General features: G+C 55.9%; 1 protein-coding gene across 9 annotated transcripts in view; it reads left to right on the top strand.

Annotated features, from left to right (window-relative positions):
- The window catches only part of ABR (ABR activator of RhoGEF and GTPase), a 233,597-nt gene that overhangs the window by 152,737 nt on the left and 68,613 nt on the right, over window positions 1-12,247 (top strand). For all 9 annotated transcript variants that reach the window (XM_017864294.1, XM_017864376.1, XM_017864635.1 and 6 more), the window contains 2 exons: window positions 3,842-3,949; window positions 8,934-8,994. In XM_017864294.1, coding sequence (XP_017719783.1) covers window positions 3,842-3,949; window positions 8,934-8,994 — 169 coding nt within the window. The remainder of the gene's footprint in view (window positions 1-3,841; window positions 3,950-8,933; window positions 8,995-12,247) is intronic.

Below are 12,247 nucleotides of genomic sequence, written 5' to 3'. Positions count from 1 at the left end.
GACTCCGTCTCAAAAAAAAAAAAAAAAAAAAAAAAAAAAAGCAGGGTGGTCCGGGGTTGGGGTCCATAGCAGCCCACTTCCCCCAGCACCTTGGTGGGAAGCAGAGGCTTCTGAGGAAGCCAGGCAGCAGCTGTATCCCCCTTGCTGCTGTATTGAAAACCATTTAAACCAGAAACTCCGGAGAATAACACAGCCAAACTTCCTGATGAAGAAAATACAGCGTCACACATTAAGGTGGAATCTCCCCTCCCTTCCTTCTCCCTCTTGAAGCGGCTACTGGCATGAATTTGGTGGATAGCCTTCCAGACTGCAGTTTGTGTGCTTACTACATATCTATATTTTGGGTGGGCCTGTACTTTAAAAACAAACAAAAAAAAGGTCTTGCTATGTTCTCCAGGCTGGACTTGAACTCCTGGGCTCAAGTGATCCTCCCACCTCAGTCTCCCAAGTAGCCAGGGCTATAGGTGTGTGTACCACAGCTCCCAGCTGCATGTACTTTAAAAATGTGTGTAAGGCCAGGCGTGGCGTGGTGGCTCACGCCATAATCCCAGCACTTTGGGAGCTTGAGGCGGGCGGATCACCTGAGGTTCAAGACCAGCCTGAGGTTCAGGAGTTCAAGACCAGCCTGACCAATATGACGAAACCCCACCTCTACTAAAAATACAAAAATTAGCCGGGTGTGGTGGTGGGCGCCTGTAGTACCAGTTACTCGGGAGGCTGAGGCAGGAGAATTGCTTGAACCCCAGGAGGCGGAGGTTGCAGTGAGCCGAGATCGCGCCACTGCACTCCAGCCTGGTGACAGCGAGGCTCCATCTCAGGAAAAAAAGTGTTATCAGTATACACGTGTATTATGTCACAGTTCAATCCGTGTCCACTTTGGAGCTTGTCAGCAATGCTATCTGTAAATCTGGTGCATCCACGTTCATGGCTGTGCGTGCGGCTTCCCCCGTTTGTGAGCATTTGTTTCCAGTCCCTCCTCTACGAGGAGGAAGAGTGAGGTGAACACCCCTGAGTCCCCTGGGGCACACACAGGCCATTTGTTCCAGAGCGCTGCTGTCTAATGGAAATAGCTTATGAGCCACATACGTCATTTCACATTTTCTAATACCCACCTTTTTTTTGTTTTTTTGAGATGGAGTCTTGCTCTTTTCCCCCAGGCTGGAGTGCAGCGATGCAATCTGGGCTCATTGCAGCCTCCACCTTCTGTGTTCAAGTGATTTTCCTGCCTTGACCTCTGGAGTAGCTGGGACTATAGACGCCCCCCCACCCCCCACCACGCCCGGCTAATTTTGTATCTTAAGTAGAGATGGGTTTCGCCATTTTGGCCAGGCTGGTCTTGAACTCCCAACTTCAGGTGATCTGTCCGCCTCAGCCTCCCAAAGTGCTGGGATTACAGGTGTGAACCACCGCACCTGGCCCCTAATACCCACATTTTTATAAGTAAAAATAGGCAAATTAATTTTGAGAATATCTTTTATTTATTCCCACAGATCCAAATATTATTTCAACATGTGTAATCAGTATTTAAAAATTAACGAGGTAGTTTACATTCTCTTTCACATACTAAGCCTTTGGAACCCGCTGTGTGTTTTACACGTCCTGCACATCTCAGTTTGAACCGACCCTGTCTCAGGTAGCTTGGCAGCCTCACGTGGCTGGTGGCTGCTGTACTGAATGATACAGCTCTGCGGTTTGTATGTAGAAGTGGATTTGCTAAGCAGTAGATGGCTGTGCCTATCCTCAGCTTTATTAGTTCAACTGAAAATAGGCCATGCCTATTTTCAGCTTTATTAGTTATTAACAAATTGCTCTCCAAATAATTGTACTAATTTACACTCCCCCGAGTAGTCTGTAAGAGTTTAAATTGGCCGGGCATGGTGACTCATGTCTGTAATCCCAGCACTTTGGGAGGCTGAGGCGGGCGGATCACCTGAGGTCAGGAGTTCGAGAGCAGCCTGACCAACATGGAGAAACCCTGTCTCTACTAAAAATACAAAACTAGCCAGGTATGGTGGTGCATACCTGTAATCCCAGCTACTCAGGAGGCTAAGGCAAGAGAATCGCTTGAACCCAGGAGGTGGAGGTTATGGCAAGCCGAGATCGCGTCACTGAACTCCAGCCTGGCCAACAAGAGCAAAACTCCGTGTCAAAAAAAAAAAAAACAGAAAGTTTAAATTTCCACATATGCTTGCCAGCCCTTGCTGTCAATTAGACTTTTAAATTTTGACCCTTCTGATAAGCATAAAATATCTCATGAAGGTTTTAATTTGAATTTCTACCCTTTTGGTCCCTTAAGAGGAAGTGTGTATACACAGCGCAGTGAAGGCTTTCCTTAAATATTTGGGGAATTGACTTGCGGAGCCTCGGTTTCCCCTTTTGCAGAAAGGGGCGATGGGACCTGCCCTGCCTCTCAGAGGAGGCCAGGCTGTATGTGGTTGTGACTCGGGAAAAGCTTTGTGTTAGATTCCGAGTGACAGGCAAACGTGTACTGAGGCTGGGGCTTTGGCTCCTTGGAGGTAGAGGAGGTGGAAGAGGCGAGGACGGGACCTTGAGGCCAAGGGAAATCGAAAGACAGCACCTTCATTTGTTGTTTTGTTTTGTTTTTGAGACAGAGTCTTACTCTGTCACCCAGGCTTCCGTGCAGTGACGCGATCTCCCCTCCCTCGCTTGCCCGTCGGTGAACTGGTTACTGTGATGGGTAACACTTAGCCTGATATTTGCTTTCCTGCACCTGACATTTTCCCTCTTAATAGAAGATGATCTTTTTTTTTTTTTGAGACGGAGTCTCACTCTGTCGCCGGGGCTGGAGTGCAGTGGCCGGATCTCAGCTCACTGCAAGCTCCGCCTCCCGGGTTCACGCCATTCTCCTGCCTCAGCCTCCCGAGTAGCTGGGACTACAGGCGCCCGCCACCTCGCCCGGCTAGTTTTTTTTGTATTTTTTAGTAGAGACGGGGTTTCACCGTGTTAGCCAGGATGGTCTCGATCTCCTGACCTCGTGATCCGCCCGTCTTGGCCTCCCAAAGTGCTGGGATTACAGGCTTGAGCCACCGCGCCCGGCCGAAGATGATCTATTTTATTTATTTTTTTATTATTCTCTTTCTGGTTAGAGAGAGCAACAGGAGAGGCAAAAAAAAAAAAAAAAAGTGAAAGGCCTCCCAGGTTCAAGTGATTCTCCTCCCGCAGCCTCCTGAGTAGCTGGGATTACAGGCATGCACCACCACGCCTGGCTAGTTTTTGTATTTTTAGTAGAGACGGGGTTTCACCATGTTGGCCAGGCTGGTCTGGAACCCCTGACCTCAGGCCTCCAAAGTGCTGGGATTACAGGCGTGAGCCACTGCACCCGGCCAAGATGGCACCTTTAAATGCCGTGCGCCATGCTCCACACGGGGAGGGAGGCCTGAGCAGGCCACATGTGCCAGCTCCACCCAGCACACGCACACCCCTGTCTCCCTGCTCCGGCTAATTCCCGGATGTGAAGGAAGTGTGAGACATTAAGGGATTTCAAACCCTGGGAGACCTTGATGGTGCTGAGGAAAGCTGGATGCTGTGAGGAGTTGAATTTCTAGCAGGCCGACAAAGGCCCTAGCCTGGTCTCCCCAACCCCAGAGCCCCTCGTGAACCTTATTGGCTGAGCTGGTTTCCATGGAAACTGTCCAGTTCAAATGGGGCACTGTAATATGTTCATCCCCGCGTTTCCCGGAGTTCCCAGCGAGCCCTCTGGAGCTGAGTGAGAGGTTTTCAGTGCATGGGAGCTCCAGGTACTCTGTGAAGCTTTCATCCATTCATTAATCCTCTCCCCTCCCACTCTCCTCTCCCTCTGTTCCCTGACTCCTCCCTGCAGGCCAGCCAGCTCGGCGTGTACAAAGCATTTGTGGATAACTATAAAGTCGCTCTGGAGACAGCCGAGAAGTGCAGCCAGTCCAACAACCAGTTCCAGAAGATCTCAGAGGTAGGCAGCTCCCTGCACAGCCTCCCTGACGGACACGGGGCTTTGGAGGCTGCTCAGAGCCCTGCAGCCCTTGGATCTCCCTCCCTCGCTTGCCCGTCGGTGAAGTGGTTACTGTGATGGGTAACACTTAGCCTAATATTTGCTTTCCTGCACCTGACATTTTCTCTCTTAATAGAAAATGATCTATTTTATTTATTTTTTTATTATTCTCTTTCTGGTTAGAGAGAGGAACAGGGGAGGCAAAAAAAAAAAAAAAAAAAAAAAAGGCAGTGTTCTCCCACACCACACTGTGGTGACCTTAAGCAAGTCACGTCCCCCCTCTTGGCTTTTATTTCCTGTGCTGTAGAATGAGGGGTTTAGACTTGGCCAGATAATCCCCCCTTTTTTTTTCCCCCTAAGAGTCTTGCTCTGTCACCCAGGCTGGAGTGCAGTGGCGCAATCTCAGCTCACTGCAACCTCCACCCCCTAGGTTCAAGTGATTCTCCTGCCTCAGCCTCCCAAGTAGCTGGGATTACAGGCGCCCACCACCACGCCCGGCTAATTTTTACATTTTTAGTAGAGATGAGGTTTTGCCGTGTTGGCCACGTTGGTCTCAGACTCGGGTGATCTGCCCGTCTCAGCCTCCCGAAGTGCTGACATTACAGGCGTGAGCCATTGAGCCCAGCGTGGCCAGCTAATCCTAACCTTGCTTGATAAGAATCAGTGGGGCACTGATTTTTCAGGCACCTTCCCTGGAGTTTCTGATTCAGAAGGCTTTGGGTGGGGCCCAAGATTCTATATTTGAACAAGCTTCTGGGTGATTTTTAGCATAGGGAATAGTTAAGGAAATTTGGACTATAGGTCGTCTTTTAAGGTTCTTGCCAACTCTCAGACTGCAATCCTGTAAACACAGAGAGGGCAAGAGCCGCTTATGTGGAGAAGGAGCCTTGGAATCCCTGGCCGGGAACACGTGTGCTTCTGCTCCTGTGGCCCAGCGTTCCTGGCCGGGAACACGTGTGCTGCTGCTCCTGGGGCCCAGCCTTTCTGGCCCAGAACACACGTGCTCCTGCCCCTTTGGTCCACCGTTCCTGGCCGGGAACACGTGTGCTTCTGCTCCTGTGTCCCAGTCTTCCTCCCCCACTCCCTGTCTGGAAACACATGTGCTCCTGTGGCCCAGCCTTTCCGGCCCAGAACACACATGCTCCTGCCCCTTCAGCCCAGCCTTCCTGGCCGGGAACACACGTGCTTCTGCTCCTGTGGTCCAGTCTTCCTCCCGCACTCCCTGTCTGGAAACACATGTGCTCCTGTGGCCCAGCCTTTCTGGCCCAGNGAACACACATGCTCCTGCCCCTTCAGCCCAGCCTTCCTGGCCGGGAACACACGTGCTTCTGCTCCTGTGGTCCAGTCTTCCTCCCGCACTCCCTGTCTGGAAACACATGTGCTCCTGTGGCCCAGCGTTTCTGGCCCAGAACACACATGCTCCTGCCCCTGCAGCCCAGACTTCCTGGCCCAGAACACGCATGCTTCAACCTTCCTCCCGCACTCCCTGGCCAGGAACACGCGTGCTTCTGCCCCTGTGGCCCAGTCTTCCTCCTGCACTCCCTGTCTGGAAACACATGTGCTCCTGGGGCCCAGCCTTTCTGGCCCAGAACACACGTGCTCCTGCCCCTTCGGCCCAGCGTTCCTGGCCGGGAACACGTGTGCTTCTGCTCCTGTGGCCCAGTCTTCCTCCCGCACTCCCTGTCTGGAAACACATGTGCTCCTGTGGCCCAGCCTTTCTGGCCCAGAACACACATGCTCCTGCCCCTGCAGCCCAGACTTCCTGGCCCAGAACACGCATGCTTCAACCTTCCTCCCGCACTCCCTGGCCAGGAACACGCGTGCTTCTGCCCCTGTGGCCCAGTCTTCCTCCCGCACTCCCTGGCCGGGAACAAACGTGCTCCTGCGGCCCAGCCTTTCCGGCCCAGAACACACGTGCTCCTGCCCCTTCGGCCCAGCCTTCCTGGCCGGGAACACGCGTGCTTCTGCCCCTGCGGCCCAGCGTTCCTGGCCGGGAACACGCGTGCTTCTGCCCCTGCGGCCCAGCCTTCCTCCTGCACTCCTCTGCAGGGCAGAGGTGCGGTCACATTTGCCATCAACATTTCTACCCAAGAGGTGGCCTGGAGGGGGCGGTTGCTTAGGATCCTTCAGGACAGAGCCCAGTTCATCACTTTGTCCAGAAAGACCTCAGTGACACCCCTAAAGCACTGGCCTTGCAGGAACAGCCCCCAGTTCAGGGCAAGAGAACCTCCATCCTAGAAAGGGGGAGAGGCTTCTGCAGTTTTGGGAGTCCTGCCTTAAAGGCCCCTCTTGGCCCTTTGTTTCCCCATCTCAACGCTAACGCTAGAAGAGTTGGGGAAATGCAGGATCGTTTTTCTGAAACTTCAGGGGTGACGGGCGATGCTCACGTTTAGAATCTACCAAGAGGCAGCAGAGGAGCTGACAGATGGAGATGAACATGTCAGCTTCATTACTGTTAAAATGCAGCTTGGAAAAGGTGGATTTGCATCTGTAGCCACAGTGAGCTTGCTGGCACTCCACCTCTGGAATGAAATTACCTGTTGAGGCCGGGCGCGGTGGCTCACACCTGTAATCTCAGCACTTTGGGAGGCTGAGGCGGGTGGATTACCGGAGGTCAGGAGTTTGAGACCAGCCTGGCCAACGTGGCAAAATCCCATCTCTACTAAAAATACAAAAATGAGCCGGGCGTGGTGGCGTACACCTGTAATCCCAGCTACTTGGGAGGCTGAGACAGGAGAATCGCTTGAACCTGAGAGGTGGAGGTTGCAGTGAGCTGAGATCGCACCACTGCACTCCAGTCTGGCAACAGCGTGAGACCCTGTCTGAAAAAAAGTATTGAGTCCCTTGCAGGAGTAGGAAACCACAGGCCGCCCCCCCAACAATGAGGACAGAGCCCACGCCTCTCACCCAGTGTGCAGAGAGGATGGCTGACTGCAGTTTCTTCTCCCAGACCCATGAAGCAGATGAGTCACCCTCTGCCTGGGAGGACAAAGTGCAGGCTGGGGAAGTCCCTCTCCATGGAGTCAAGAGGCTGGAGAGGCCGGGTGTGTGGCTCACGCCTGTAATCCCAGCACTCTGGGAGGCCAAGGCGGGAGATTGGCTTGAGTCCAGGAGTTTGAGACCGGCCTGGGCAACATGGTGAAACCCCGTCTCTATTAAAAATACAAATAAAAGGGGCTGGAGAAAGGGTGCTTCATTCGCGGTTACCAGCCCCACCCAGGAACTACCTGGACTCCTCTGGTCTGTGTTCAGAGCAGCCCTGCCCAGGCTGCGCAAGAATCCAGGGTCAGATACGGTGCAGAGGGTGTGGGGTCTTCTCTTGGCCTAGGCTGATTGCCTGTTCCCTGTGCATAGGCAGAAACCCCCACACCCAACCGTAAGCCCCTCTCAAAGCCTGCCCACCCCAGAGGGCAGAGCCAAGCTCCTGGCTTTCTGCCAGGTGGCTTCTCATCCTGACTCACTCGATGACGTCCTTGCTTCCTGCTGGCGCTGCCACTTAATTACTGCAATTGGGCTCCTCTCTGCAGCAGGAGTGATTTCACACCCCTGGGCTTCACTGGAGGGGGGTGTGAGGAAAAATTCCCGAAATCTGGGAATCCAGGCACCAGCCAGAGACACAGCCTAGGGACGCTGAGTAACCCCACCCCCCGCCCCCCAAAATATACACGCACCCAAGCTCAGTCTCCGGGAGTTTTCTCTGTCTGGAAACAGCTTGAGACAGAAAGTAGGAAGTTGCTGTCTGGGCCCTTCCTTCCCTGCAGGCCGAGCAGGTGACATCACCTGAACCCCTGACCTTGGCCTCACCTTGCCCCCTGCCTTCCCCCCAACGCCCCTCTTTGAGGCTCCGTGTGCTCAGTCTGCCAAGTGAGGATGGCATTACAGCTCCGGTTGCAGGCTGCACTATCCTGCTAGCAAAAGCTGGGGCTGGAACCTCTCCAAAGGAGTTTGAAGAGGCTTGGAGCAGACAAGTCATTCCTGGGGTCTGTTTCCAGTACTCACTACCTGTTGCCTGGCTTGGGGTCCAGGAGGGCTTCGGCTCTTCCTCCCTCGAAGCTTCCTCTCGGACCCCCAGCACAGGCAGTGGTGGGTGGGGAGTGTCAGGGGTGCTGGGGGCTGAGTGCTCTCTGACGGGGATAGGATGCAGCTCACTGTCCTGGGGAGCTCAGCGTCTCTGCCGCAGATTCACCACTTCCCTGCTTCCACTGCGCAGGCGTGTGGGACCCCTCCTTCCTACCTCACGGGTTGTTGATGCCCGAAAGATCTGCTAGGGTACCTGGCGCTGGTCAGCTCAAACCCTGTCTGCACTTGGCTGATGTGTAGGGTTCCTGAGTTGGGGTTCCTGAGATGGGTTTCCTGTGATCACGGGGCCCCTGCCAGCCCCTCATCTCTGGGACCTGGGGTCCCTTCCTTCTTGCCCACACCCCAGCCACTGGACTCCACGAGGCTCCAGGAGTTCACAGGTGCGGTGCGGGGGATTGCGGTTGCAGAGGCAGCCAAAGGCCGTGGGGCTCCTTTGTCTCTGTCCTCTTTTTTTTTTTTTTTTTTTTTGAGACAGAATCTCACTCTATCACCCAGGCTGGAGTGCAATGGCGCGATCTCGGCTCACGGCAACCTCTGCCTCCCGGGTTCAAGCGATTCTCCTGCCTCACTCTCCCGAGTAGCTGGGACTATAGGCTTGTGCCACCACACCTGGCTAACTTTTGTATTATTAGTAGAGACGGGGTTTCACCATGTTGACCAGGCTGGTCCTGAACTCCGGACCTCAGGTGATCCACCTGCCTCAGCCTCCCAAAGTGCTGGGATGACAGGCGTGAGCCGCCGCGCCCGGCCTCTGTTCTCATCCTTGCACCCTGAGTCTTACAGCCCCTCTTCCTGCCAGGCTCACGGTGGGGGCTGGGGCGGTGAGGGACGGAGCAGGCCGTGACTCCTCTCCTCCCTCTGGCAGGAACTCAAAGTGAAAGGTCCCAAGGACTCCAAGGACAGCCACACGTCCGTCACCATGGAAGGTACCTCGGGGAGCGGGCTGGATTACCGGCACCTGCCTTTGTCTGGCTGTGTGGGCGACGGGCTGCGTGAACGCAGCGCCCTTCCCCCGTGTGCGCGTGTGAGTGTGAGCGCGTGTGAGTGTGTGCGCGCACGCGAGGACTCCAGCCTCGTGCCCAGGCAGCCAGCCAGCTACAAACGTGCTCCTCTTTAGGATGCCAGCAGGCCGCTGGGTCCCTCCCTCCCCACCCCTCCTCCCCTTCCCCTTCCCTCCTCTCCTCGCCACGCGCCTCCCTCCCCTCCCTCTTGCTGGAAGAGCACTCCGAAGCGGCTGCTCGATGCTGGAGTCTGTGCGGCAGCATCAGCAAGGGGACTGAGTGGCCAGGCTGCTGGTGGGCGCCGGGGAGCCTGGAGCGATGGCTGCACGCTCCCACTGCGGGGACAGAGGCTGCCATGGAGATTCTCCTCATTATTCGCTTCTGCTGTAACTGCACCTATGGTAACCCAGGTGCCCGCTGTGGGAGGTGGCGGACCCTCCCACCTCTGGGGGCTGGAGTGGGCTGAAATGTGTCCGGCGAGGTTTGAGGGCCGCAGGGAAGGAGGGTGGGCAAGTGGCTGGACCTGAATTCCCCCTTCGTTTCGGCCGGCGTCCAACCTGGAGTTGAAACCTGGGGGCGGCTCAGGGCAGGGCCATCTGCAAATGGAAGGACCAGGCTGGAGGGGTCCAGCTGTCCCCGAGGATCGGTGGGGAATTGGTGGGCTAGTGTGAGAGAACTTCCTGGAGGGGCTGTTAGGGACAGACGGCGAGGAGCTGTGCCTGCAGACGGAGTAGCCCTGAGGCCAGGGAGAGGGTCCGTGGGGGCCAGGCACAGCGTGGACATGGGTGGTGATGGTCCGGATGGTGGTGTTGCCAGCCAACAGGGTGCCATCGTGAGCCGGAGGGAGAAGTTGGGAGTTTCTTTGTTTCTGGAGAGAGGAGCGGAGGCTGGGCGGCAGGGTATTGTGTGCTCCAGTGCACATGCTGCCAGCTCTCGGAGCAGCAGGCGGAGGACACGGAGGGGCTGCGGGAGCAGGAAGGAGCCGAGAGGTTTGTTTTCAGCCATGAAAGACACCTGAGCCGAGGTCTGGGTCCTTCCTTAACTGTGGAAGGCAGGTCGGCAGTGCCAGCGGGAGAGGGGGTGTGGCAAGCTGCTTTGTGAAGGTCACACACACCCCACCTTTCGGTGGAAGGAACCCGCACCATCCTCCTTGCAGCTCCCACAGCTGGCTGGGGGATGAGGGAGGTCCTGGGACAGGTGCATGTCATCAGCATGACTGTTGGTCGTAGGAGGATGAAGCCGGCCTAGGCAGGAAGGTGTCCAGAAGCCCATGGACCCTGCCCCAAGAGGCAAGTCGTGCCAAGGGGTGCCCCGCCTGCCTGTGGCAGGCAGTGGTGCGGGCACGTGTGGCTCCCAAGCCAGCTGCTCTGGGCCTGAGTCTGTGGGAGCAGCGGACGGCTGGTTTTAGGACCTTCCTCTTCCTTCCCACCAGGTGTTTCGGCTCTGCCCCCTTCTCAGTCACTCCTTTCCTATCTCCCTGGTAACCCGGAGCTCCTTGGAGCTCCTTGTCGAAGGCTGACGTGAGGGGGGTGGCAGCTTGCCGGAGGAGAGATGGTAGGTTTCCTGGGCTCCTTCCCAGAGGCGGCCGTGGTGGAGGGGCTGTGTGGGGCCACTGTCCCCCGATCTTCTCAGGACCCTCTTGAGGGAAGCAAGAGGAGAAGCGTCTCTCCTGCGGCCCAGCAGGATGGCCGCGGGAACCCTGTTCTCACTTGAAATTGGCCTGGTCAGCGATTGGAGGCGAAGTGGTCTTTTTGATCTGGCCTAGGGGTTGGTCTGGTCTCGACTCTGCCTCCCTGGAAAGGAAATGTAGCCTTGGCTTCCTCTCGCTTCCCCATAAGGAAGCTTCGACCTGGGACCTGGAGTTCACGCCGCTTCGGTCTCCGTGATACTGTTGTTGAAGTCAGCTTCAAAGTGGGGAATGAGGAATGAAAGGGCCAGCTTGTGAGGACGGGGCTCACCCCGTCCTGGTCACTCTTCCCAAGAACCCTCCTGTGGGTCATTGAGATTTTATAGGTGCCGCCCTCCCCTGAGGAAGGGGCAGCTCAAAGCCAGGAGCATGAGTGGATCTGCATTCAAAGCCCAGCTCCCACCACTTGTAGCTTGGTGATGGGGAGCAAGCCACAGCACGTCTCTGGCCTCAGTTGTCTTGTCTGTAAAATGGGGCTAGTGAGAATTTCTTCCCTCTTTAATCACAGGAAATAATGTGAGCAAAGCAGTGAACTCAGTACCCCTGGGCACAGAGCGAGTACCCAGCAAACTAGAGCGAGGCCAGCTTGCTGCCCAAGTCAGTGGAGAGGGGTGGGGAGAGTGGGTGAGGCCGGGCAGGAAGCAGGCCAGCCTGCCGGAGCCTGGGGACAGGGGAAGGGCCAGAGCGAGCGCCTCACCCTGAGTTCTCAGGGGACCCTGGCATACAGGGGCCGTGGGGAGCACAAACTTCAGGGCCGCTCTTGTTCCCCTGGTTCCCTCTGTATCTGACGGGGTCCCAGCGCCCCCACCCTGTGCACCTGTCCTCCTGGCCGCCCTCCCGGGGCTCGTTCCGCAGCCCTGCTCAGGTGGACTCTGGAGGTGACCACAGGCATATTAATAACCCCTCTGAAACTCAACCTGCCATGTGTGCAGACCTCTGAGCTTAGTCAGAAACCTCTTCCTCCTGGGACCCAGGAGAGGGCTGCGGGGAGCCAATAATGCAGGGTCAGCTTTCTGTGGAGCTGCCACTCTGGGGCCCACTCCGGCAGGTGTCTGCTGAGCTTGTGCTTTCTTTTGGGTTTCTGGGATTCTCGAGTGTGGTTTTTCCCCCTGAAGATGGGCTGAGCCACAGGTGGGTACCTTAAACAGCCTCAGAAATGGACCCACCTGAGCGAGGACCTGGGCTGTACCCTCAGTGCCCCAGGACACTCCAAGACTGGCCTCGTTCCTTCAAGCTTCCATGGCCCATGGGGAGGGTCTCTGGAAATTGCTAGATAAGAAAAGGCTACAGATACGTCATGTGAAGTGTATTTACGTAAACCAGTGGTTGGCCGGGTATGGTGGCTCATGCCTGCAGTTCCAACATTTTGGCAGACTGAGGCAGGAGGATTGCTTGAGGCCAGGAGTTCAAGACCAGCAACATAATGAGACCTTGTCGCTCGCTGTCCTCCCTCCCTCCCTCCCTCTGTCCCTCCCTCCCTCCCTCCCTCTG

The sequence above is a fragment of the Rhinopithecus bieti genome, unplaced genomic scaffold (assembly GCF_001698545.2).
Source record: "Rhinopithecus bieti isolate Rb0 unplaced genomic scaffold, ASM169854v2 scaffold_22, whole genome shotgun sequence".
Classification (NCBI taxonomy): domain Eukaryota; kingdom Metazoa; phylum Chordata; class Mammalia; order Primates; family Cercopithecidae; genus Rhinopithecus; species Rhinopithecus bieti.
This window is presented reverse-complemented; position numbering and strand designations above follow the sequence as displayed.